Source organism: Sinocyclocheilus rhinocerous, unplaced genomic scaffold (genome assembly GCF_001515625.1).
Source record: "Sinocyclocheilus rhinocerous isolate Xijiao unplaced genomic scaffold, SAMN03320098_v1.1 scaffold1499, whole genome shotgun sequence".
NCBI lineage: Eukaryota > Metazoa > Chordata > Actinopteri > Cypriniformes > Cyprinidae > Sinocyclocheilus > Sinocyclocheilus rhinocerous.
This window is the reverse complement of record NW_015650016.1, coordinates 426,935-452,250: the sequence shown is the minus strand read 5'-3', so window position 1 is coordinate 452,250 and position 25,316 is coordinate 426,935. Positions and strand designations below refer to the sequence as shown.

General features: G+C 41.5%; 2 protein-coding genes across 6 annotated transcripts in view; one reads left to right on the top strand and one right to left on the bottom strand.

Moving 5' to 3' along the window:
• The window catches only part of cttn (cortactin), a 29,312-nt gene extending 14,456 nt beyond the window's left edge, over positions 1-14,856 (top strand). Inside the window, exons 1-16 of one of the 5 annotated variants that reach the window (XM_016516347.1) lie at positions 2,886-3,033; positions 3,455-3,541; positions 3,649-3,722; positions 4,997-5,126; positions 6,381-6,491; positions 6,572-6,626; positions 6,714-6,824; positions 6,900-7,010; positions 7,324-7,434; positions 7,856-7,966; positions 9,098-9,153; positions 9,294-9,363; positions 9,444-9,598; positions 11,031-11,172; positions 11,905-11,973; positions 12,561-14,854. In XM_016516347.1, coding sequence (XP_016371833.1) covers positions 3,458-3,541; positions 3,649-3,722; positions 4,997-5,126; positions 6,381-6,491; positions 6,572-6,626; positions 6,714-6,824; positions 6,900-7,010; positions 7,324-7,434; positions 7,856-7,966; positions 9,098-9,153; positions 9,294-9,363; positions 9,444-9,598; positions 11,031-11,172; positions 11,905-11,973; positions 12,561-12,697 — 1,527 coding nt within the window. In that variant the 5' untranslated portion in view covers positions 2,886-3,033; positions 3,455-3,457 and the 3' untranslated portion in view covers positions 12,698-14,854. The other 4 variants (XM_016516348.1, XM_016516349.1, XM_016516350.1 and 1 more) reach the window with 4 other exon arrangements.
• Positions 14,857-15,853: 997 nt separating this feature from the next.
• Positions 15,854-25,316, bottom strand: part of shank2a (SH3 and multiple ankyrin repeat domains 2a) — a 25,143-nt gene continuing 15,680 nt past the window's right edge. The window contains exons 11-18 of the mRNA XM_016516334.1: positions 25,025-25,295; positions 24,146-24,285; positions 23,948-24,061; positions 23,632-23,707; positions 21,433-21,515; positions 20,324-20,448; positions 17,766-19,810; positions 15,854-16,557 (exon numbers count right to left, since the gene is read on the bottom strand). Coding sequence (XP_016371820.1) covers positions 16,062-16,557; positions 17,766-19,810; positions 20,324-20,448; positions 21,433-21,515; positions 23,632-23,707; positions 23,948-24,061; positions 24,146-24,285; positions 25,025-25,295 — 3,350 coding nt within the window. The 3' untranslated portion in view covers positions 15,854-16,061. The remainder of the gene's footprint in view (positions 16,558-17,765; positions 19,811-20,323; positions 20,449-21,432; positions 21,516-23,631; positions 23,708-23,947; positions 24,062-24,145; positions 24,286-25,024; positions 25,296-25,316) is intronic.

Here is a 25,316-nt window from a genome sequence, read left to right as displayed (position 1 = left end):
TCTTTTTGATCTCCTGAGTATGAAGTCTAACCTCAAGCATTTCCCTTCAGTGTTATACAATAATTGATTCGCATAGTGCATCAAGAGGGTTGTGTGTTCAAATCATGTCGGAGTCATGCGATCTCTTTTTGATCTCCTGAGTATGAAGTCTATCCTCTAGCATTTCCCTTCAGTGTTATACAATGATTGATTTGCATAGTATATCAAAGTGCTTATGGGAGAAGCACCAATCAGCTCTCCAGGACCTCGTGGCGCGAAGGTAGCGCGGCTGACTCCAGATTCGAAGGTTGCGTGTTCAAATCACCTCAGGCTTTGGCAATCTCTTCTTGATCTCCTGAGTATGAAGCCTGACGTCAAACATTTCCCTTCAGCCTTGTGCAATGATTGATTTGCATAGTGTATCAAAGTGCTTATGGGAGACGCAGCACTTAGCTCTCCGGAAACTCGTGACACAACGGTCAAGTTTCTGACTCCAAATCAAAAGGTTGCATGTTCAAGTCAGGTGAACTCTTCTTGATCTCCTGAGTATTCCATAGACTGTATAAAATCATGCTAGCGCTGAGCCAGATACAGACGCGTTTTTACAGCACTGCGCATTAACCAATCACACACGATGCTGTTGAGCTTATGAATGCAATGACCAATCAGAGGCGTTCAGATGAGTCATCGCAAAAATGCCGGTGTTTTCTTCACTTGCTCGCTGACCGAATACCTCTTTCTGGCGAATTCTCTCGTCAGTTTTTATGCATAGTTAATAGATTACATTACTAGGTTACTTTGACCATCGCCCACTATAGATCAACATAATCTATAAAGGTGAGAATCAAGATATTTCATGATATAGTTAATGCGTTTGGGGATGTTTCAAATAAAAAGGAAAAAAGAAATAAAACATAAGTGCTGTTGTGGCTGCTGTGTGTCACATGATGACCCCCCCCAACTCGTGCCCCCTCAAAAATAATGAATGCATGACGGCCCTGGTCTTCCGCACTACCAGCTGAGCTATGAATGAAGGGAAATCCTATCGCCACAACAATCCACCGTTGAGCCTACGTTTGCTTTTTGTGGTGAATTCATCAAAGGACTTAAAGGCACAATATGTAAGATTTTTTTATTTAAAAAACTTAAAAACCACTAGAACAGTGTTATTTTGCTGACTTGTGTACTTACATTATCCTAAATGTTTCGAAGAATGTTTAAATCCAGAGAAATAAGCTATTTTAACTAGAAGCACGGAACGTGTCTATAGTGTCATTGTGTCGCCTGCTAATGACGTCATAACCCCTGATTCCACACTCAGTCACGCCGTCATCAAACTACGCCTTTGTTTATTAGTTTATTTTGAATATGCGACTTCTAGCGGCGGAAATTACATACTGTGCCTTTAAGCAATTAAATTAAAATAATTCAAACAGTAAATCGACTCATTCCTTAATGTTTAAGAATTTTAATGTTTCTTAACATTTCTTAAAGTTTTTTAAATGTATTATATGATTTAAAAAAACCTTGCTATGTGTACTGCATGAAGCTAACTGAGACTTGTTATAGCACTTGCATATCATTGCTCTTTTTATTGCGTCCATTGTCCTCATTTGTAAGTCGCTTTGGATAAAAGCGTCTGCTAAATGTCTAAATGTAAATGTAATGTAAATCATTCCTGAGACTGGGAGGTCCTGCTGCTCTTGCAGTGTGGCTCAGTCCGGCCGTACTATTATGTGATGAGGGGAAATTGCGTAACGCTGCCGGCCGGAGACCAGATTTCTCAGGTATGTTATGCCTATCTTAGCCCGATCTTGAATGAGATAACCATTTTATGATCTCAAATAAAATAATACTAAATAAAAACAATGATGTCAACGCCAGTAAATCCCACAGTGTCCCTGTCGCTGTGAAACATCCGGCGCTCCCCCCGTTCCCAGCTCAGGTGGTGCGGTCGGGTTTGGAGCAGGAAGTGGAAGACTGGGGCCAGGAAAGCTGACGACTTTTTCTGTATAACTATTATCACATTCTTTATACGCGTTATTTACTTAAAGAACACTTGCATTATCGACTGTGGCATAATAAAAGCTCCGCTGCTTTCCAGCCGTGTGTCGCGCTCGTTCAGCGTCTCGTTTCGCTTCGACGGCTTTCAGCCTCACCCTGCTTCATTCTACTACGTTAATAAATCATTAGCTCATCCATGAACATGATTTCTGCCCGAGTCCCGTCGGATTGCATCGGCTGTGGGGATGAAGACCACAACTCCCATGATTCCACACTCAGTCACGCCGTCATCAAACTACGCCTTTGTTTATTAGTTTATTTTGAATATGCGACTTCTAGCGGCGGAAATTACATACTGTGCCTTTAAGCAATTAAATTAAAATAATTCAAACAGTAAATCGACTCATTCCTTAATGTTTAAGAATTTTAATGTTTCTTAACATTTCTTAAAGTTTTTTAAATGTATTATATGATTAAAAAAAACCTTGCTATGTGTACTGCATGAAGCTAACTGAGACTTGTTATAGCACTTGCATATCATTGCTCTTTTTATTGCGTCCATTGTCCTCATTTGTAAGTCGCTTTGGATAAAAGCGTCTGCTAAATGTCTAAATGTAAATGTAATGTAAATCATTCCTGAGACTGGGAGGTCCTGCTGCTCTTGCAGTGTGGCTCAGTCCGGCCGTACTATTATGTGATGAGGGGAAATTGCGTAACGCTGCCGGCCGGAGACCAGATTTCTCAGGTATGTTATGCCTATCTTAGCCCGATCTTGAATGAGATAACCATTTTATGATCTCAAATAAAATAATACTAAATAAAAACAATGATGTCAACGCCAGTAAATCCCACAGTGTCCCTGTCGTTGTGAAACAAGCCTCCCTCTCTCCCCCCGTTCCCAGCTCAGGTGGTGCGGTCGGGTTTGGAGCAGGAAGTGGAAGACTGGGGCCAGGAAAGCTGACGACTTTTTCTGTATAACTATTATCACATTCTTTATACGCGTTATTTACTTAAAGAACACTTGCATTAAGGAAGGCATCGAAGTACACTGTAAGTGTAAAGACGTGATGTTACATGTTTAACGAACAAACCCCGAACGCGAGCGTTATTTCTCAGCAGTCCGCATTTATTCCGCTTTATTTGCTTGCATAGATCAGATTTAAGGTGAGCTGTAGGCTGTATATTAAAACCAATTCATCTGGTTCGTCTGCGTGTATTTGTCGCGTGGCATCTTCATTCACACATTGCATTAATTAACATTAATTTAGCAGTAAAGATATTTGTAGAGATGACTAACTTTACTAGTTCCACCGCCAACCGACGTATTTGTGGTTACCACCTAGTGGCCTAGCTAGGCGTCTTCCTCACTTGACCTGACACCCTAGATAGTGAGCGTGCAGTGTGTTCTCATGTCTGTCTGCATGATCTAAAACAGATGTGTGTGCAGTACACTGGTGTTGTGTGTTGTCAGGTCATGTGGAAGGCAGCTGCAGGTCAGTCCGTCTCTGTTGCAGTGGATGATGGAGGAGATGATTGGGAGACAGACCCGGACTTTGAGGTTACAAACTCTCTCTGGTTTCCTGTGCATCACTTCTCAAACCGTCTTCATTCATGCATTAAGTGTTTTTCTCCACTGATGTCTCATTTTTTTCCACCAAATACCAGAATGATGTATCAGAGAAGGAGCAGCGCTGGGGTGCCAAGACTGTGGCTGGCTCCGGCCATCAGGAACACATCAAGTTAGTCAAGCTTCCATAATATAAACTATTATATATATATATATATCCGGGTCATATATAATGTATGTGTGTGTATGTATAAAACAGAAAAACACTAATATTGTGAAATATTATTGCAATTTAAAATAATGGTTTTCTATTTTAATATACTTTAAAATATAATGTATTTCTGTGATGCGCAGCTGTATTTTCAGCATCATTACTTCAGTGTCACATGATCTTCAGAAATCATACTAATATGCTGATTTATTACATTTTTGCTGCTTAATATTTTTTTGGAACCTGTGATACTTTTTCAGGATTCTTTGAATAAAAAGTTAAAAAGAACAGCATTTATTCAAAATAGAAATGTTTTGTAACAATCTACCCCATCATTCAAAAGTTTGGGGTCAGTAAATCTTTCTTTTCTTTCTTTCTTTTTTTTTTTGAAAGAAATGCTTTTATTCAGCAAGGATGTGTTAAATTGATAAAACGTGATGATAAAGACTTTTATTGTTAGAAAAGATTTCTATTGTAAATAAATGCTGTTCTTTTTTACTTTATTCATCAAAGAATCCTGAAAAAGTTTCACAGGTTCCAAAAAAAAATAATATTAAGCAGCAACAGTTTCCAGCACTGATAATAAATCAGCATATTAGAATGATTTCTGAAGATCATGTGACACTTTATACTGGAGTAATGATGCTGAAAATACAGCTTTGATAACAAATAAATTATATTTTAAAGTTAAATATTTTAAATGGTTATAATATTTCACATATTAGTGTTTTTTTACTGTACTTCTGATTAAATAAATGCAGCCCTGATGAGCAGAAGAGACTTCTTTAAAACACATAAATCTTACTGATCCCGAACTTTTGAACAATAGTGTGTATATTGTATATTTATATATATATGTAAGTTTTTATATATTTATGTATATGTATGTTTATTTATAAATATTTTTGAAAATGAAAGGGCAAATCAAATAATATTAAGGAAACAAATTTCTGTTGAGAGTTTAATCGTATCATTGATGTTAGACCAGTGACAGGTTGCTAGTCTTACTAGTTAATATTTCTTTCTTTAAGACTGGTCTCAACCTTTTTTTCTTAAGTCACGTAAAAATGTAGATCGGTCTGATTTGAATCTGAAAAATAAGACTTATAAACCCTAGTTGGTCAGACTAGTTCTCAAGACACCATCTTAACAACAGGCTAGGTTTATATAACTGGCCCCAGCTTTTCACCTGAACATGATAATTTACGTAATTAATTTCCCCCTGATTTATTCAGTATTCATAAGCTGCGTGAGAGAGTGTCGTCTGAACACAGTGAGCTGAAGCAGAAGGAGCTGGAACACATGCCCAAAGCGTCTCACGGTTATGGAGGGAAGTTTGGACTGCAGCAGGACCGCATGGATAAGGCAAGAGGCTTTGCTCTTATAATTCACTTCTCTGACGCAGGGGAAGTAGAGCATCGCTCGCTCTTGCAGTGAGAGTGAGTGTGAGCGTGAGTGCGTGCCTGCGTGTGTGTGCGTGAGTGTGTGAGCGTGTGAGTGAGCGTTTGAGTGTGTGAGCGTGAGTGTGTGCGTGAGCGTGTGTGTGAGTGTGTGTGTGTGTGTGTGAGAGAGTGAGCGTGAGTGCGTGTGTGCGTGCGTGTGCGTGCCTGCGTGAGTGCGTGAGCCTGTGTGAGCGTGTGAGTGAGTGTGAGTGAGTGAGTGTGTGTGTGTGTGAGAGAGTGAGCGTGAGTGTGTGTGTGTGTGAGAGAGTGAGCGTGAGTGCGTGTGTGCGTGCGTGTGCGTGCCTGCGTGAGTGCGTGAGCCTGTGTGAGCGTGTGAGTGAGCGTGTGAGTGAGTGTGTGTGAGTGAGTGTGTGAGTGAGTGTGAGCATGTGAGTGTGAGTGTGTGTGTGTTTGAGTGTGTGAGTGAGTGTGTGAGTGAGTGTGAGCGTGTGAGTGTGAGTGAGTGAGTGTGTGAGTGAGTGTGTGAGTGAGTGTGAGAGAGAGAGTGTGTGTGTGAGTGTGCGCGTGTGTTTGTGTGAGCGTGTGTGTTTGTGTGAGCGTGTGTTTGTGTGAGCGTGTTTGTGTGAGCGGCTTGACTCACATCGCTTGACACGCCCACATTCCGTCGCCAACGGTCACTGTCGCTCGTGTCGCCGGAAGTCGCCAGCTCTCCATTGAAAATGAATGGGATTATGTCGCTCTGTCGCTGTGTGTCGCTGGCGGTGTGAACGGGGCTTTAGTGTGTGTTTTCTTCCAGAAGTCCTGTCACAGTAGAGTATCTGACATGTTCGTTTATGTGCTGGACTCATAATGAGAGGATCTGTTGTAGTTTCTGCAAAGCTTTATTAAAGTGAAGTGTGCTGAAAATTGGAGAATGTTCAAAACGGTTAATGGTACATTTTACTGTATCTTTCGATTGACTTTAAAACACTCAGAATGAGAAATGAGTTTAGAAAAATAAATAAACTTGTTTCCAAATTAAAGTTGGTTGATCAGCTTACTTTATTACAGATTATATCATGATTATACCACAAGATATTAATTAGAGCTTTGATTTTCTCAGTCTTTTTGCATGAAAGTCCATAGATTTATATGATGTAGATGTTACACTGGAGACCACCTCTCTTTCATTGTATTCCTTCATTCATTGGGACTGAAGCATGTGTTGTATTTGCAGTCTGCCGTGGGACACGAGTATCAGAGCAAGCTGTCCAAACACTGCTCCCAGACGGACACCTCCAAGGGTTTCGGAGGTAAATTCGGCGTGGAAGCTGACCGTGTTGACCAGGTAACTCCTCAGATCTTCAGTGGACGGGTGAGTGTTTCTGCGGTCAGGTTCACACTCAGTGATGTGCTGTTTTCCTGCAGTCTGCCGTGGGCTTTGAGTATGCCGGGAAAACCGAAAAACACGCTTCGCAGAAAGGTGGCTCTCTCTCTCTCTGTCTTTAAGATTCACTGTTCCAGTGTTGATTGTGCTGCAGTAAGAGCCGCTCATGTTGTGTTGTTTCAGACTACGCCACGGGGTTCGGGGGCCGCTACGGCGTGCAGGAGGATCGCGTGGACCAGAGCGCTGTCGGCTTTGATTATCAGGGGAAAACAGAAAAGCACGAGTCACAGAAAGGTGTGTTCCTGCTTCCCTGGCCCTCTCTGGACGTATGGTTGTGTTATTAAAGCTTTCTGCCTCTTAAATCTACAGATTACACCAAAGGCTTTGGTGGCAAATTTGGAGTGGAGACGGATAAAGTGGACAAGAGCGCCGTGGGCTTCGAGTACCAGGGGAAGACTGAGAAACACGAGTCTCAGAAAGGTTTGTGTCACATACCGTTTCACCGGAGTTTAACAATACAGATTTATGAAAGATTTTAGTGTTATTTTCCTTTAAGTTGGGGATAATACTGCTAATAAAGCAATAAGCCCCAAGAAGCCGTGGTTTACAGTGAATTTATAACAGCTAAGGGGGTTTTAGGCACTCCACTTCAACGCCCCTTAGCTGTTATAAATTCACTGTAAACCACGGCTTCACGAGGCTTTTATAAAACGGTTATTCCATATACGTAGTAAGGTTTCACAAAATAAAACGGAGCAAATAAAGTGACTCATAGTAATTTGGTTTGTGTAAGACTATGTAAGGGGCTTCGGAGGGAAGTTTGGCGTTCAGACGGACCGTCAGGATAAGTCTGCGGTGGGATGGGATCATCAGGAGAAACTGCAGCTGCACGAGTCACAGAAAGGTAAAAGACACCACACACTGTCTGAGGTCTGTTTGTGCAGCGAGACGAAACCAGCGGAACAATATGCAGTACTTAAACTGTTTTGATGAAGTGTTATAACAAGGTCTGGATGTTATAGCTATTCTGATGGTATGATGCTGTTCGGTCATTTTTGCACAAAATAAAACAGAGCAAATAAAGTGTAATGATATTAATAAAAACAGTATTCTTCCACCAAACAATGTAGCTCCTCAGAAACAGTTGTGGTTGTAACAAAGTGGTTGCCGAGCAACACACAAACATAAACAAATGTGTATGTTACTTTGTAGAGTCATTTACAACAGCTTCGAACGCGGCTCAGCCAATCAGAATCAAGCACCGGAACTATCCGTTTTATAATAGTAGTTCTGTTTTAGACTCATAGTTATTTGGTTTGTGTAAGACTATGTAAGGGGCTTCGGAGGGAAGTTTGGCGTTCAGACGGACCGTCAGGATAAGTCTGCTGTGGGATGGGATCATCAGGAGAAACTGCAGCTGCACGAGTCACAGAAAGGTAAAAGACACCACACACTGTCTGAGGTCTGTTTGTGCAGCGAGACGAAACCAGCGGAACAATCTGCAGTACTTAAGCTGTTTTGATGAAGTGTTATAACAAGGTCTGGATGTTATAGCTATTCTGATGGTATGGTGCTGTTCGGTCATTTTTGACCAATACATTTTTTTTTTGTTGTACTTCATCAGAATGGTACGAAAGGTTTTTGCACTTGCTATGTAAAAAATTAAAAAATAATCATGGAAATGATTTAAAAAGGTTAAATGGTCCTGAAAAAAACAAGTCACACTTGTATTGTTTGCGGCCAAAAACGACTGTGTTGGAAATGAATGTGAAGTGAATTTCATCTAGTGGAAACGTTTGGTACTGCACCCAAACCAAATCTTACTTCGAGATCTCAACTTCAAAATCAGAACACAGCTTGTTTAGATTTATGGCTTTGAGTATAACATTTTTTGGAAAATATATATTTCACACCTTTTTTCTTAGTTTAATTTTTAAAACTTTTTTTCAGCAATAATCTGCCAAGAGTCGTCTTTAAAAAGAGACCAAACTTAATTCTGTGCTCCAAAGCATTCACAGCGTTTCCGCGGGTCCTTAAAAAGTCTTAAATTTAGTTTTATCAAATTTAATCCATAAACAGTCTTAAATTGTACATGAAAGTCTTAATTATGTTTTCAGAGGTCTTCAATTTGTGGACGGAAAGACCAGAATTGCGACACGGTTTAATGTGACGAATAATACATAGTCTGTGAGGAGTCAGAGGAAATGAAATGAGATCCATTCCTTTTGAGCTGTTGATTTAAAAACTAAAACTGTAGCCAGAACATTCCTTCCTCCGCCATTTTCAACAGCGATCGAGCTTTCAGGAGACGCTGCATTGTTGTTCCCACGAGTCCTCTACAAGTAAATGATGACCGTTCTAAACCTGTATTACTCCGTTTCTTCTGTGGGAAGAAGAAGAAGATATTTGAAAGATCTTCAAACTGTTTTAGTGATCATTGACTAATCATGTTTTTATGTTCCACAGAAGGTTTGAACAACTTGGGTGAAATATTGCTTTGACATGCACTCGACATGAATGTGCAAGAAATCCCCATTTGAACTGTTTATTTTCCTCCGTTGTTATAGATTATGCCAAAGGATTCGGCGGGAAGTATGGTGTGCAGAAAGACCGAATGGACAAGGTGCGTTGATCAAATCATTACAGTTAACACATAGATGAGACTTTTGTGTTCGGTGTTATTGTTTTTACATGCGGTCAGAACGAGAATGACGGTTGTGAAAAATGTGTGTGCGTTGGTGTTGTCATTGCTCTCGTCTTCAGAGCGCCGGCAGGTTTGAGGAGGTGGAGAAGCCGAGCGCGGCGTATCAGAAGACCCGTCCTGTGGAAGCAGGTCAGGAGAAACGCACACGCTATAATGAATAAATCACGGTTTGTAGCGCTCGACTGAAGACGTGCTGCGCTCATGTTTAGCTGGCAGCGGCGCTGGAAGTATTAAAGCTCGTTTTGAGAACATTGCGAAGCAGAAGGAGGAGGAGGACCGGAGGAGAGCCGAAGAGGAGCGCGCTAGACGACAGGCCAAAGAGAAGCAGGAGCAGGAGGAGGCGCGCAGAAAACAAGATCTGCTCGTGAGTCAACACGCGTCTGCTAGTAAACTATATGATGTGACTCTTACTTTACACTCTTATATAAGAGCTGAATTTGGCCTGAGATAAATAGCATTTCTTCTCTGAACTCTGTCCCGTACCACCAAATTACAGAGATAAGAAATTGTGCATGAAACACATGGAGTCTCCTGTGTGTCATTATTCAAATCTTGTTTACTGTCTCATTCAAATTTAACATGTTACTGTAGTAATTTGCCGTAATTGTACTTGTATCGTACTCTAGCTGTTTTAATGTGTAGTCTAGTTGCTACAAAGTGGTTGCCGAGCAACACACAAACGTAAACAAAGGTGAATGTTACTTTGTAGAGTCATTTACAACAGCTTCGAACGTGGCTCAGCCAATCAGAATCAAGCACCGGAACTATCCGTTTTATAATTTTAAATGAATCACAGATGGTTGTCATTCACTGCGGTGCATCAACAGACATTTAGAGATTTTACATTAATAGGCATTACTATTAAAAATTAAATGTTAAAAAATCGTTTTTACTGTGGAGGCAGAAACCTTAATGATGTAGTTAGTCATATAATGAGACGGTCTCATTCTAGTGTTTAATGCTGAGCAGTCTAGACTAAAAGTCTGAGAAGGACTGCACCGGTTATTCTTGTGGAGCGTTGATTTAAAGATCTGCTGTTCACTGATCTCGTCTTCTGATAGAAGTCGTGTCTTTGGAGTTCAAATCTTACAAAGTGATTCAGAAATTCATCTTAAATAGATTGATCTTAATTATGAGGGCGGGTTTTTTGTGTGTTGATATTAATGATTAACAATAGATGAGCTGTTCCGATTGCTTTAATACTGATCGTTAATCATTAACATCCCTACACAATACTTGCTGACTAGTTTCATTATTGATACGTTGCTCAAAAACCTGCTTGCTGAATCCATTTACTATATATATATATATATATATATATATAGTTTTTGAGTCTCTTATTTTATTTTAATTTGTAATTTTTTTAGCACTTAAACTAAATGAGAATGAGAAATGTTGCCTTGGTAACTAGCTGAATTAAGTGTTTTAAAAAATAAAAAAAAATTATTTTATTTCAAGTAATATTATTTTTAAGTGTTTTTATGTGGTTTTAGTTGACAATTATTGTCTGCTAGTCACATAAGCACACAATTTGTAAAGGCCATGAAATGTGGCCATATAGTAGCATCTCGTCTCATTTAAAATGATTTATCAATACATTTTGAGCATCCCTGCGCTGATGCGTCCTTTAACAAGCTTTAGCGTGTGGTGATTTATAATGAGCCTGCTCTTGTGTATGTGCCGCATGAGAGGCACAGAGAGTGTCGGTGGATCGCAGCAGAATACTGTGACTGAAGAAATCCCCGTGCTGGGATCATGTCTGATGCGCTTCTGAGAGTCTGTGCTGTGTCCGTCAGGTGGAGCCCGTCACTGAGGCGGTGGAGAACGGTGCAAACCTCTACGAGGTGGAGCCGGTCTCAGAAGAACCCACATATGAAGAACCGGTCCAGGAAGAGCTGTACCAGAACCCTGAGCCGGACGAGCAGAACCAGACCTCAGGTGCGCTCACACCTCCTGACACCCTCACGTTAAAGCTACACAACCTAACTTCTGTTTGTTTTAAATCATGAGCAAGTACAACATAAAAATGTATAAATCCATCTTACAAACAGTGTTTGTCCATCCCTGATTGACTCTGGGAAGCCTGTAAAGCTGATTTATATTTTACAGATTTCACTGGAAATGGCGTATTTCTGTCATTCATCTGTGTTTATGCACATCAGATGCATAAATAAAGGCAGCTATAATAGTTTCCAACATTTTACTGCCTAAAATGTACTATTATTACAAACGTAATAATTCAAAACAATTATTATTTCTTTAGTTATTTATTTATTTATTTTTCCTGGCTGTTTGATGTTAGTGACGTTTGCAATAATGAGATGATGAGCTGTAATCATGGGTACATCGATACACCTCAGATGATCAGATTAGTGCAGAATAGCAGCCGCTGGTGTAGCTTTCAGCGTAAGCTCCTGTTCTGGGCTGGTTTGGGCAGGTGTGTGTTCTCTCAGTGACGTGTCTGTGTCTGTGTGTGTGTGTGTGTTATGTGTCTGTGTCTGTGTGTGTGTCTGTGTGTGTGTGTCTGTGTCTGTTGTGTGTGTGTGTGTGTGTGTGTGTGTGTGTGTGTGTGTGTGTTATGTGTGGGTGTGTCTGTGTGTGTGTGTGTGTGTGTGTCTGTGTTTGTGTGTGTTATGTGTGGGTGTGTCTGTGTGCGTGTGTGTGTTTCAGGTGCTCAGTCGTACGAGTTCGGGGAGGATCTTGGCATGACTGCCGTGGCTCTGTACGACTATCAGGCTGGTGAGTGAACAATCTGATGAGTTTGACTTTACAAACTGTGGCTTAGAAGATCATAGTATTGCACTAAACATTTTACAGTGTTTACACTGTATGTGAGCGGCATGACACCAAAAAATAGATCACTCCTGTTATACCAAAATAAAAAACATAAAATGTAAATGGGTATGGACCATTTAGACTATATCCAAGAAATATTAGATCTGCTATAAAAAATGTGATTTTTTTTTTTGTACTTTTGAAGCTTGTGTTTGCCAAGGGATAAAAACATAAACAGGTAATTGTGGTTTTTGATCTCACAAATCTGACATCTTTTCTTGAGACAGAACATTCATCTGTTCTGAGAGGAAAAAGTCATAATTGCCAGATTTACACTCACAATTGCAAGATAAAAAGTCAAAACTGTGAGATGAAAAGTAAAAAATTTTTATTCTGTGGCATAAACAAAAAAAAAAAGTACGAATTGTGAAGTGAATCCCACAATTTAGGGAAAAAAAGGCAGAATTGTGAGATGAAAAGTAATTGACTTTTTTATTATTCCGTGGCTGAAACAGAAGGGAGTCATGTAGCGTGCCTCTGTTTCTCTCCAGCGGGAGACGACGAGATCTCCTTCGATCCGGATGACGTCATCACCAACATCGAGATGATCGACGAGGGCTGGTGGAGGGGCGTGTGTCGGGGCACATACGGACTCTTCCCAGCCAACTACGTTGAAGTCCGACAGTAGACTCGCTCCATGCGCTCTTTACACGGCGGACGTCGCTGAAGGAGAGTCATGCTTCCAGTCCATTATCAGCCCTGCTTTCTCTTCTGTCACTGTAGCATGTCGAGCGTTCGCCGGTCATTCTGCTTCCTTCAGCTCAACTCTCACTTCCTGTTTCACGTCAGCAGGTGTGTGCGCTTCACTGGATCCAAGAGATTTTATGACACATCTGAGAGTTTCACTCACACACACATATATACATCAGTATGTGAAATAAGAGACCAGAGATCCGATCTTCTGGCATGTTTTAGAGAAATAATGTCACACAGACGGCTTCTTTGACTCCTAAAGCTGCGTCCGTACGAACACTTTTAGCTCATTTCCGTGTCTTTTTGCAGTGTTGGAATAGGGAGCATCTGAATTGATAAGTTTAAAAATATGAATGATAATAATCAATGAAGGCCAAAATATAATGCCATAATCCGTCACTGCTAGAATTCTGCATCACGTCTGAGTACAGGATGAACAGACATTCCATCGCAGTGTTTGAAATCATTCATAAAAATCACTTTGGTAATATTTGAAGGGTTGTGTATTTAAATCAGATGTTAATGCGTTATGTGGCGTGAACTGTATGTCTGTCTGATTTGCATAGTCTCTGTGTTCTGATTCATCTGGACTCGCTCTCGATGTGGCAGATTGATCTTTCTGTGAGTGCATGACATTTCTGTCTGTGACGCTGAATTATATCGAATGATCTGGTGTTTAATGACAATCCACACAGGAGCAGAGGAGTTAATACTGTTTAATGGCTTAGCAGCAACTAATGACATAATCTGTGTTTTGTTAAGTATTTTAGTTAAGTAACCTTTTCAAACAAATTATGTGCTTATCTATACTGGCTCTCTTTACAAGGCTGTTTTATAAGAAATATCATTTAAGAATAAAAAAATAAAACTAGTATTCTTAGTATTTTTCACAGTCCATTACGCAGCCACACCCTCCGTGTTTGAAACATTATTTCTCTTGCAGTAGTTTCCATCAAGTGCATGTGTTTGTGAGACGCATTGATGCACAGGAACAGAGCTCAACTGGAGCGATGTTTATTTCTTTCAGATTTGTTTGCCATACAAGGTGTAACTGCGCTCAAACTCGCAAATCCTACTGTTTTCTTGGTCATTGCAATGAGTTAGTAATTCCATTTTAGAAGATCTTACAGCGACATTAACAACGTGAACAAGTCTTTAATCAAAGTAAAGCAAAATAGGTTAAAGTCAAAGGAAAAAATCATAGCTAAACAATTAGGGATTGACAAATCTATAGATAAACCAGCAGTGTTTTATCAGGTGAACATTGTGCTTCTTTAATGATGTGATGGGAACATTATCTAAATATACACAAAATGTATTATCCATAGTATAAATATATTGCTTTTTTTGGATTTGCTATATTAAGAATCTATACCCATTTTATTTAAACATTTTACTTTTTTGGCAAACCACACTTAAGTGGGAACAATACCATTGAAACTGCATTTAGAAAAGGCAATATAATAATATAAATTGAAAATACTCTCTTATTCTATTGTATGCTATCAGAAGACGATCTATTTTATAAAATGTCTATTTTCACAGTAGCAGCAGTGTATTGGCAAACCTTCGTTCAGGAAAAGCTTGCGATTTTTAATTTCTGGCCCACATTTCAAAAATATTGTTCTATATTGACTCGTACTCAGAATCTCAGCAGCAGGTGATGGCAAACATATCGTTTCTCGTTTCAGAGACATTACCACTATCAATACTGCAGTGAGTGGCACATACACAAATCTAAATAAAAATGTAAAAAGTAATCATTGACTCAATTTTCCCAGTGTATGTTGGCTAAGAAACAAACATGGTTCCAAGTTGCAGAATAACAAAAGCTGCTTAATATAGCCTCTGTTAAAGAAAGAAAACCCACTTGACTCACGGAATCTCTCCAAAACCACAACTCGCATTAAAATAGTGAATTTCCATTTCATTCCAAGCTATTTTTAAATGTGTAATTGATCTTATTGTGAGCTATTCATCTATGCATACATTTCATTTTTCATAGTCGTTTTGATGTCACAACTGGATCTTCAGCTGAAATATCAGACTCTAATCATTCAGTCCGTTTGAACTCCACCACTTTCTTAGGCCTGGGACACACTAGATGATTTTCAGTTCTTAACCGATTTTAAAACCATGGGAGACCACAGACATGAAGACAGTTTCAACCGTGACTAGAGAAGAAAAACACATAGAGGACAATCGACGTTGTCAGCTGGCGCGCATTCTGTTGTACAGTGAAAAACAAAATAGAAAAAAAAAAGAATATGGGTAATGTTCTTTCTCAGTACTCTACATTCGTGGCATGTTTGTGGCTGCCAAGTTTCAGCTATAGGCGCATGCAACATCTGCAAATCGGCCTTAAAATCTTTAAGTGTGTGACCAGCCTTACAGTCCTCGGAAACCTCATAGTCAGATCCACCTTCATCCAATCAATATCACAATCCACAACCAAGTCACAATATAAAAAAAAGCTCTGTCGCTACCTTAATGCGAGGCTATTATAGATGTTATTTGATCCATGGCAGCTGATAAGCACAATAATAATTACACCTGATTTATGAGCTACGCCACAAGCTCTCATTAAGAACGTTCTTCCTCTCAAGCCTTATGTTTTTTAATTCTCTATATCTTGGCATATCTGCAGCAAGAACACAAAAAATATCCTTTTTGTATAGGGAAATGTTAGGGAAAGCATATGTGTATTTTTTAGCATTTAATTTTCGCCGACAGGATCAGACAAAGCTGTACGTGACCCCGTCCTCATTCAATCTCATGAAAATCAAGAAGCATCAAGGATGAAGAGCGGCTTCACTAGTGCCACCATCCCTTGCACTTATCTGGAATATTAAGGGTGTGAATACATGTTCCTGCTCAAGCCTGAGTGAATTTAACGTTTTCAGCTAACCTTATTTTATAAGGACAAAACAACAGTGCTCTTCTGGGTATCCATGTTCTCTGCCACATACAGGACGCTTGCAGAAAACATCTGGAATTAAATTTTCCCAGAAATAGCTGTATCAAAGCTAAAAAAGAAAGGACCTCCAAGCTCTGCTGGTTAGAGACAAGCTCCAGACATTTAAACAAAGCTTTTGATGGCAAGAACAAGTCCTCTTAGAAGTGTTCCTGAGTGCAGTTCTGCATCCATGGTACTTACTGTGCCTCTGAATACAATACAGAGAACATCGCCCCACACTTTTCAACAGATGCAACACAGTTAGGCTGAAAGAAGCTGGAGAAAACGAGGGATTGATCGAGCCAATATCCATGCCAAGCACTGTACCGAGTGTATGCACCCTTTATCTGTCCATTAGAAGTTTGAGACCCCTTTCAATGTTCATCCGGTGACCAACACGGGTGACACCCAAGTCTACAAGGTCTTCCTTTTGGAGGTTGGGAAGGTGGGTGCCCTCAATTTCATTGTCCAAGAAGGCCTTCTTGTGTTCCTGCAAGTTGAGGCTTTCAAGCCAGTTGGCTACATCGTGCTTGGTCCAGAGTAGGATGGGTTTGTCGGCAAAGGGCTTGTCTGAAGCCTGAAACAGCGTGAGAGGGGACGGCGATCGACTGCTGACTGAGCTGAAGCTGTAGCATTGCTCTGCATTCAAAATGGGTGGAGATGGCAGGCTAAATACATCTGTTAATGTGGGGGAGGCGGCAGAGCCTGGCAGAGAAGAGCAACGACCAGATTCAGGAGGAGGCGAGGCTGGACTGGAAGCCTGAAGGGGCAAGTGGCTCGGGGTTATTGAGGGAACTGTGTTGCTGCGTTTGGTACCTGAGGCTTGGGCCGTCCACTCTCTGAGAACACACACACACAGAAAGAGAAGTCAGATGCAGAACAGGTTGTGAGGCTCATTGAGTTTCATTAAGGAAAAGAACAAAGCTCTCTAGCATCATCCAACAACAACATTCACTATATCAATACATGTGGCTCAAAAGACACCACCCCAGACAGCAACATAGTGTTGGCCCAGATCCGGCCCACACTTGTGAAATCCATGCGGGCCAGATGTGGGCCGGATCTGGGCCGACACTGGTTGCTGTCTGGGACTGCACTGCGCCCATTCAAAGAGAATGAACAGATCACTCAGTTATGTCCAGTGTTGATCCACCTTTATATCATTACAAATACAAGGACATTTGTTTGAGCAGGAATTCCAGTCTCAGAATGTGCTCCCAGATCTTCTGAAACATGAGTGTACAACTTACTTTGCTTTGACTCTTTTGTCTTGTTAGTCTGTCTCAAATTTCATGAGATAAACATTCGGAGAGTTTGCAACCAAAACATATTTTTTAGTTTCTGGGCAAACAGAGAGAGATTAGGAGATAAAATGACAAAAGGACTCTATGCTGGGATTTTCTCAGTATTGTAAATTCATCAATTCATATATTCCTACGGAGGTCATGACTCTAATGAAATTAAGATATACCAAGATAAATTGTTGAGAATGTTTGTTAAAGCACGTTTGTCCAGTCCTGCTCCTGGAGAGACACCTTCCAGCAGAATTCAGCTCCAGCCATAATCAAACACTTGAACCAGGATCAAGGTGTTCAGTTTAGTCTTTGCAACTTTACAGATCTTCTTTATGCACCAAGAGCTTGTAACACTTCAAAGAGAAAGGAAAACTTGAAATCGCATCATATGACCCCTTTAAAATTACAGGCAGGTGTGTCCTGGAGCAGGGTAGGAACTGAAATCTGCGGGAAGGTTGGCTATCCCTGCAATAAAAGATTACCTCATAGCTGGAACATTTGGCTGTGGTTTAATCTTTTTTCATTTGTTGTCCTTGATCTACCCCAAGAGTGTCTAATCCACACATCAATATACACAGCTTTCTAGTTCTAGTCCACGGGTGACCTTTAGACAGCTTGTATATTGCTAGAAGTGAGACACTGTCCTAATTTTTGCCACATTTTTCTGATCTCATTTGATTATTTTGTGCAGGAATGTTGCTTTTTCAATAAATGGCACCTGGGACAGACTAGGCTGTTATTGTGCTGCTCACCTTGATCCAATGCTTCTGGATCCTGCAATCTGTTTTGGAAATCTGTCCTTGTTCATCTGCTGAAGTTTGGAGCTAAGGTCATTGATCACATTGGCTTTAGGACCTGCATTGGGTAAGAGGGGGTTTGGGAGCTCATGGTGGTCCCAGAGTTTAGTGCCTCGCTGAGCAAGTTTTTTGCGAAGTTCAGATTGTGCTCCATAACCCAGGTATGGCGGAGGGGCTGGTGGTGGCTGTCCGAAGGACTCTATGCTCTCGTGTATCCTATCGTGCAAAGGGTCCCTGTAAAGTGCATTGCTTTTGTTGATTGTGGGCTTCGTTTTTGGCTTTGGTGGAACAGGTGGTCGGTCCACCAAAAGAGTCTGCCCATCTGCATAGTATATACATGTGTCATCAATTCCCTCTGATGAAAGAGTAGAAATACTGGACACTGTGGAAACTGTACCGTTGGCCTCAAAGTGAGGGTCCCCATTATTCCGACTGTCAGCTTCCTCAATGCCTGAGTCCGTGACGGGCTCAAACATTTCTGGAGGTGGTGGAGGGTAGGTGTGAGGAGTCGTGCAGTTTACAAGCCCCGAAAGACACTTGGACTCCACACTGTCAGTTGTATAAGCACGTGAATGATAAACAGGCATGGGTCCTATTATGTTATTCTTTTTCTGCTTGAGAATTTCTGCTACCTGGTCCTCAGGAACATCAATGCTGTTGGCAAACTCCAGAGGTGGAGGCAAGGGTTCAAACTCCTCATCAATATCCACTGAGGTCATTGGGGGAGGAGGAATGGTACAGGGAAGCTTGACAGGCTCCTCCACAGAGGTGGCAGAGGTGACGACGTTCCTTGTATGAGGTGGCCGGGAGTTGGGGGCTGTAAGTTTGACGTTGTACTCAATGGGTGCACTGACCATTTCTGGGGACTCTTCTTGTTCTAATCTATCAGGCTGAGTGTTTACTTGTGGCTTGGCCTTATCTTGTGTGTGGACCATGAGGAGCCCCGATGACTGCTGTTGTGATGTGTTATTGGAGTTCTTCGACTGCTCAGATGGATTTCTTTCCTTTGCCTTTTCTGTTTCATGATTGGACTCTCTTGTGTGTCTAAACAAACCTCCACAATCTTTTGGTTGACCCACTGAAGCTGTGGCAACAAAGTTGGCATCAATATTGGACCGTAGCTTGGTGTCTATGAAGAGTGGCTGGTTGAGGTTTGCTTTGTGAGGTTCTCTTTTAGGTGGAGGAAGTGGGGGTTGCACGTGCTCCTTCAGAGCTCTATTACTTAAAGCTAGACCCAGAGCAAAGGGTGGACAAATATCACAAGTCTTTCCTAATGTCTGGTTTTGGAAATCTCCATCGAGACTGATGGGACCGTCTGTATTGGGGAAGCTCCTGGTGCGTGTTGTGAGGGGCTCAGTTGTTGGTTCTGGGATGGTAAAGCCAGCCATGTTGCCTCCACTTACAATTTGCTGGTGCTCTAATAAAGAAGCCGGTGGAGCCATAAGCTTTTGTAAACTCTTATCGCTGGCAAACATGCCTTCATCTATGGACATAGACTGGCGTAAACGAGGGGTTGGGATAAATGGATCCTCATCTCCGAGATCCATCGACAGGAAGGCTGGGGAGTTCTTGCGTGCTTCAAGCCGCTTCTCACGGTGACGTACTGCCCCTGCAATAGCAGCTGCAAAAGGGTTGCTCACGATGTGACTGCCGTCTGGCCGTAGTTGGCCTGGCTGCTCGGAGGCACTAGTCTCAATTTCCATGCTACTTCCCCGGCTGCTTTTGCCACTACTGCTAGTTGAAGGCTCTTTGACAATAATGGTTGGTATTGGGATTGAACATGTTTTCTCAGGGCTATCCTCAACATTTGGCTGCTTTACCAATATACCCTTCCTACGAGCTGGTTTTGGTGGGATATACAAAGGTTTGCCAACTATGTCTGAATATGGGTTCTCTGGCACATGGGCTCTGTTATGGGAACACATGTTTTGCTGGGCAGCCGAAGGAGTTTGACAGTCATATTGTTCAAAGTTCTGGCGATGGTACCCATGTGATGCCATCTTACAAAACAACAATTCATCCTAACATATGGAAGCAGAAATATCACTCCCTCGTCGTGCATCAGTTCTGGGCTCCCCTATCAAAGTTAGGTTTGGGAATAAAGAAATGTTTTTTTATTCACAGTAAAATAATGCAAAGACTATAAATAGACAACTTCATCTCGAATCGTCCTTCCTGGTTGCACGCAGCAACAAACATACAGTGACCAGTGCAGGATGATCGGGTTCTTTTGAAAGGAATATTCTCGGTTCAAAGGTTAAGCTCAATCAATAGTGGCAAAATGTTGATACCCAAACTTTATGACATTTTTACTTATTATTTAAGGATCAGAAGAACTGAACTGTTGCTTCATTTATCCAAGATATTCAGAAAACCAAAAGCGAATTAATATCTCGTGGCCACGATATAATATCACATTCCCACGAGTTAATATGGCGTTCCCATGACAAAACTAAGTGAGCCGAACATGTCCCCTCCCGGGCACCGTAGTGTACACTAAGCAGGGCTCTCACCTCAATGAGAAAGTCCCCCGTGCGGAGCCCCATCAGCCAGGCGTCGCCGCCCTCATCCACAGACTCCAGGTACTGCAGCGCGGGGAACGCAGGAGTCGGGATGAACTCCTCGATGGGTGTGTCTGCTGTGGAACCCAAAAAACAACAGAGCCTTCGTGTTACGATGATGCCAGCTTCACGTGACGTCTGATTTATTTCTGTTGCACGCTCTCAACGACTCACAAAGTACAATCTGACCCCGAATTAACTCTCAGGACAAAAGCAAACTACATTGACACATACACAAAGGGAAAAGGAAGCTACACAGGAGTGGGTTAACTGAAATATAAAAGCCTCTGCATGTATTTTTCATGTGCGAGTGTGTAGATTTCACCGAGTTGCTCCTTCCCTTCGGCAGAGACACACCAGCTCTACACAAACCAGCAGTGACACCTGACAGTTCCCATAAATCAGCCGCCGTGCTGCAAGATCCCACTGCTTCACAGCGTACAGTACGCATACAGTGGACACTATAAAACACCCTCCACTGGATCTTTCATGATTAGAGACTGGGGTTTCACTTTATTTTGACTTGAACACATTCTGTAAGGTTTCAGACTGGTGGGGTTTGGGTTAGAATGAGCTGACATGTACTTGCAGATGTCTGTTGGGAGACCATCACACTAAAGAGTTAGCAGATGTTAAGCAGAAAGTCTACTAATACTCTAATGAGAGTAAGTTGACGTATGTGCAGCGTTACTTATTGCCAACAGAATGTTCATCGAGACCGGTGTTGTAAATGTAAAAAAACAGCTGTGACGAAAGCCACCTATGATTACATTTTTCTGTACCATTAATAAGAATACTGCAGACAGCCCTGATAGTGATGTGTGATGTGAGTGTGTGTGTGTGTGTGTGTGTGTTTGAGTGTGCGCGTTTTTGTGACAAATGAGGACATAAATTTGTATAATGACAAGGGTATGACATAGGTATTACAAGTGTGTGTGTGTGTGTGTGTGTGTGAGTGTCTGTGTGTGTGACTTCATGTGCATTAATATCTGCAGGTGGTGTGAGTTGAATGTTTCCTGATGAGGATGATGATGATGATGAGGATGATGATGAGGTCTCACCTTTAGCTCCTCGCAGCACAAACCCGAAGCCTTCATTCTCCTGCTTCTGTAAAACCGCCGTTTTCTGCTCGGTCACACAGTCGCTGTGGAGGAAATGACGCGCGTTATTCAAGCCCTTCATCATCATCCTCCTCCTCCTCATCCTCACCGCCGCGCGGTTCATCATGACAGATCATCTGTATCGATCACTCGATGTCTTCGGCGCTGAAGGACTATGATCCGACAGACGCGCTCATTCCTCGCGTCCTCTGCGCTCTTACCGCTAAACTCACGAGCCTCCGGACCGACGACGTCTGACGCATGTGTCACAGACGCGCGTCATTTATCTGTCGCGCCTCTTCAGCTGATCTGCGTTTAGAGTCTGCAGCATCACTGCCAGGAACCTCAGCAGCGCAGAGCATCTTATCTAGTCGTTTAGGAAGAGTTCTTGCTAGTCGACTAGTACTCTTCTGCCTTGTGTTAGACTTCCTTTTGACAAGATTGATAGTTAGGGTTATTATAAACACACTGGTTTGTATTGCAAAAAGTTTTTTGAAAAATGTTTTGAAGATTTGAAAACTGCGCTGTTGAGTGTCAAACATGCATAAAACACCTCATACAAACCAATTGCAAATGTTTTATTGAAAGTGTGATCTCTTAAATGCGATTAAGAAATCAAACTTCCATTTAAATGGGAAGTGTAGGAATAATAAGTGTTATTTGATTAATTACTAGCACAATGGATGCTTTTACAAGCCTGACTGTAAGCCCATGTCAGCTTTGTTCACGCACAGCTCATGATCTAACATAGTCTGCAAGCTGTGGATGAATCCATATCTCTGATCCACAGATCATTCCTGCACATTTCCAAGTCAAACTGAAGTGAACAGTAACATCAGTTCCCACCGGGCTGCTGTTTTTCAGCGTAAGAGTCCTGATTCTGCAGTGATTCTGTAGGGAAGAGTCATTTCTGCAGGTGAATTCAATGCACACTGAATCTGTTGATCATCCCTAGACCCTTCAGTAAAATATGACTGATAAATCCTCGTGTCAATAATCCAGATCGCACAGGTACGTCTGCAAGAGGTCTGTTAAAGATCTCTTCATCTGGAAAGCATCTGCTGTGTACAAAACCTCTGATAGACGTCTGTAAGATGTCAGTTTTACATTCACTCTAAATCATAAACATCTTAAAGACATCTTCTAAACGTCTATTTGACATCTGATAGGAAACGTCCTGTAGACGTATTGCAGATGAGCAAACACTCTAAAAAATACATCTTGCAGATGTAAAATAGACGTGTCAGTTTTAGCGGTTTAATATAATATCAAGGTTTATTTCTGGGTAGACGGGACTTAATAAAATAAACATCCATTGAGGCAGTTTAAAGCCTAACACTACTTGCTGCAGTAAAATCACTTTAACACGTGCTCTCATAGACTATTGCCTTATTATATAAGCTCTAAAATATTCAAACAAGTTCATTATAATTGTCAAGATTTCAAAGACATATGTGAGCCTGCAGCACAAAAGCAGTGTTAAGTCGCTGGGGTATATTTGTAGCAATAGCCAACAATACATTGTATGGGTCAAAATTATACATTTTTCTTTTATGCCAAAAATCATTAGGATATTAAGTAAAGATCATGTTCCATGAAGATGTTTTGTACATTTCCTACCGTAAATATATCAAAACTTAATGTTTGATTAGTAATATGCATTGCTAAGAACTTCATTTGAACAACTTTAAAGATGATTTTCTCAATATTGTGATTTTTTTTGCACCCTCAGATTCCAGATTTTCAAATAGTTGTATCTCAGCCAAATATTGTCTGATCCTAACAAACCATACATCAATGGAAAGCTTATTTATTCAGATGATGCATAAAACTCAATTTCAAAAAATTGCATTTAAAGTCACATTTAAAGCCTGCTGTGCTTCATCATTTAAGGATGCGTCTCCTGTCTGAGGATGTGTTTTTAATGAAAAAGCTCATGCTAGAGGAATAAATCGTCCTTGATCTTGTGACATAAGAGTTCATTGCATATAAAAACGTAAAAACTTGAACTGAATTGATCTGAATAATAACTCTCTTGTCTTTTTTAGAGCTGCTTTACAGCAGAGTTAGAATTTCCGTGAAGCTGTACAGTGCTGTGACTTGAAGGTTTTCTGAGAAGAACCGCTGTATGCTTTCAATCAGGTCCGGTCGAGGTCTTACCTGTCAATGCTGTCATAGGAACCAACAGTGAAATGTCTGAAGAGTTTTTTCCTGTCGCTGCGCTCCATTCTGCTCTCTGGTGAACAAATGACAGCATTATAACAGATCATCTTATGGTGAAGAGCATCTGAAAGGAGTCATTACTGCCTTCAATCAGCAACCTCTGCTCATTGCACGCACTCGTTTGAGCTTACAGAAAACATTCATTTAGCAAAGGCTTTTAACTTCACAGGTGAAGAATAAAGACTGAGAATGAGACTGATGGAAACAGTCCTGTGATGGTCTCTCTCTCCACAGACACTCTTGAGCGACTTACTTGGTCTCTCTTTGTCAGGTTTGACAGGAATCTCTTCCAAACACCTGGCAGGGAACCAGCCCACCTGCCCTCGACAGCAGCCCTCCCAGTAACCGCCTTCACCAACGCTCAGAACTGGACCACAAACAAGAAACCAGGCGACTGAAGGAAGGGAACATGGTCAGCTGAAAGGAGAAATGAGAAATTCACAGCGCTGACCTCTGACCCTTTCATTCTTGTGCAGGCTGATTTCTTCAGCAGCTTGAGGTTGGTATGAGCGAACGACGACGAAATGACGGCCGGGAACAGCGCTGTACAGCTTTCTCCTGGAGCTCTGGCCACACGGCCTGCCATTGACACTGCAGGAGCAGAAACACATTCAGAACTCAGAACTGCAAAATTATACTCATATATTCAGAAACGTAAGTGGGATAATAATACATAAAACGTTCAAATATAAGACACATTACTGTCATTTAAGTCATGGAAGAGCTCCCTCTGCTGGAGGAAGGATAACATGACAATACCAGAAACATATGTTTGATATCAAAATAGTCGACAGAAAGTCAAGTCTTCAAGGAAGATCAGCAAGCAGGAGATGAAGTGATGATAAAAATGAGCGGCGCTTACTGAATAATCATAGTTTTTCATGATGCTCTGTCAGACTTCAGCTGAGCAGCATAAATTCATAAAGTGTTAATACACCGAAGCAAAGGCAAAAATGTGAAAATGTAAAAATAATACCTGTCAGGGAAAGTTGTGACAGTAGGTATGGTAGGTTGAAACATTATTAGAAAGCATTTACGCCAGTAGAAATTTTGTACGTGCATTGATTTCAATCAAATGATTTTGATAACCCCAGGAAAAAAAAACATATAAAATACAAACAGCTTCACATCTGTTAAACGTGCATTGGATGGTAAATCAGTGAGATGGGCGCCTGATTGTCCTGTCCTGAAGATGAGTAAAGAACTGTTGCATCAGTTTTCTCTTATAATAATTAAGCCAAGGCTGATTAATTGAACTGAATGTGTTAACATGATTAAATATTTAGCTACAGTCATATGTGTATGTACGCTCCTGTTTGGTGAACTCTACCGTTTCTGCTGCGTGCTCTGCTCGTCCTCCAGGCTGATGGACAGGGAACGGCTGCTCGGGACGGTCCTGCCGCCGCGGCCCGTCATCTTTCCCCGGCCTCTCGGGTCTCTCTGCATCTTCTGCGGGGACAGACTGAGCTGCTCCGGACTCACGGCTCGCGTCATCAGGTTATTGTCGCTGTTGGAGCGCAGCAGCACCCGAGACATAGAAAGATTGTTCTTCTGGAGAGGCCGTCGCTGTCTGGAGTTCAGCGGGACCTCGGGGAACCGCACTGAGACGCACACACACACAC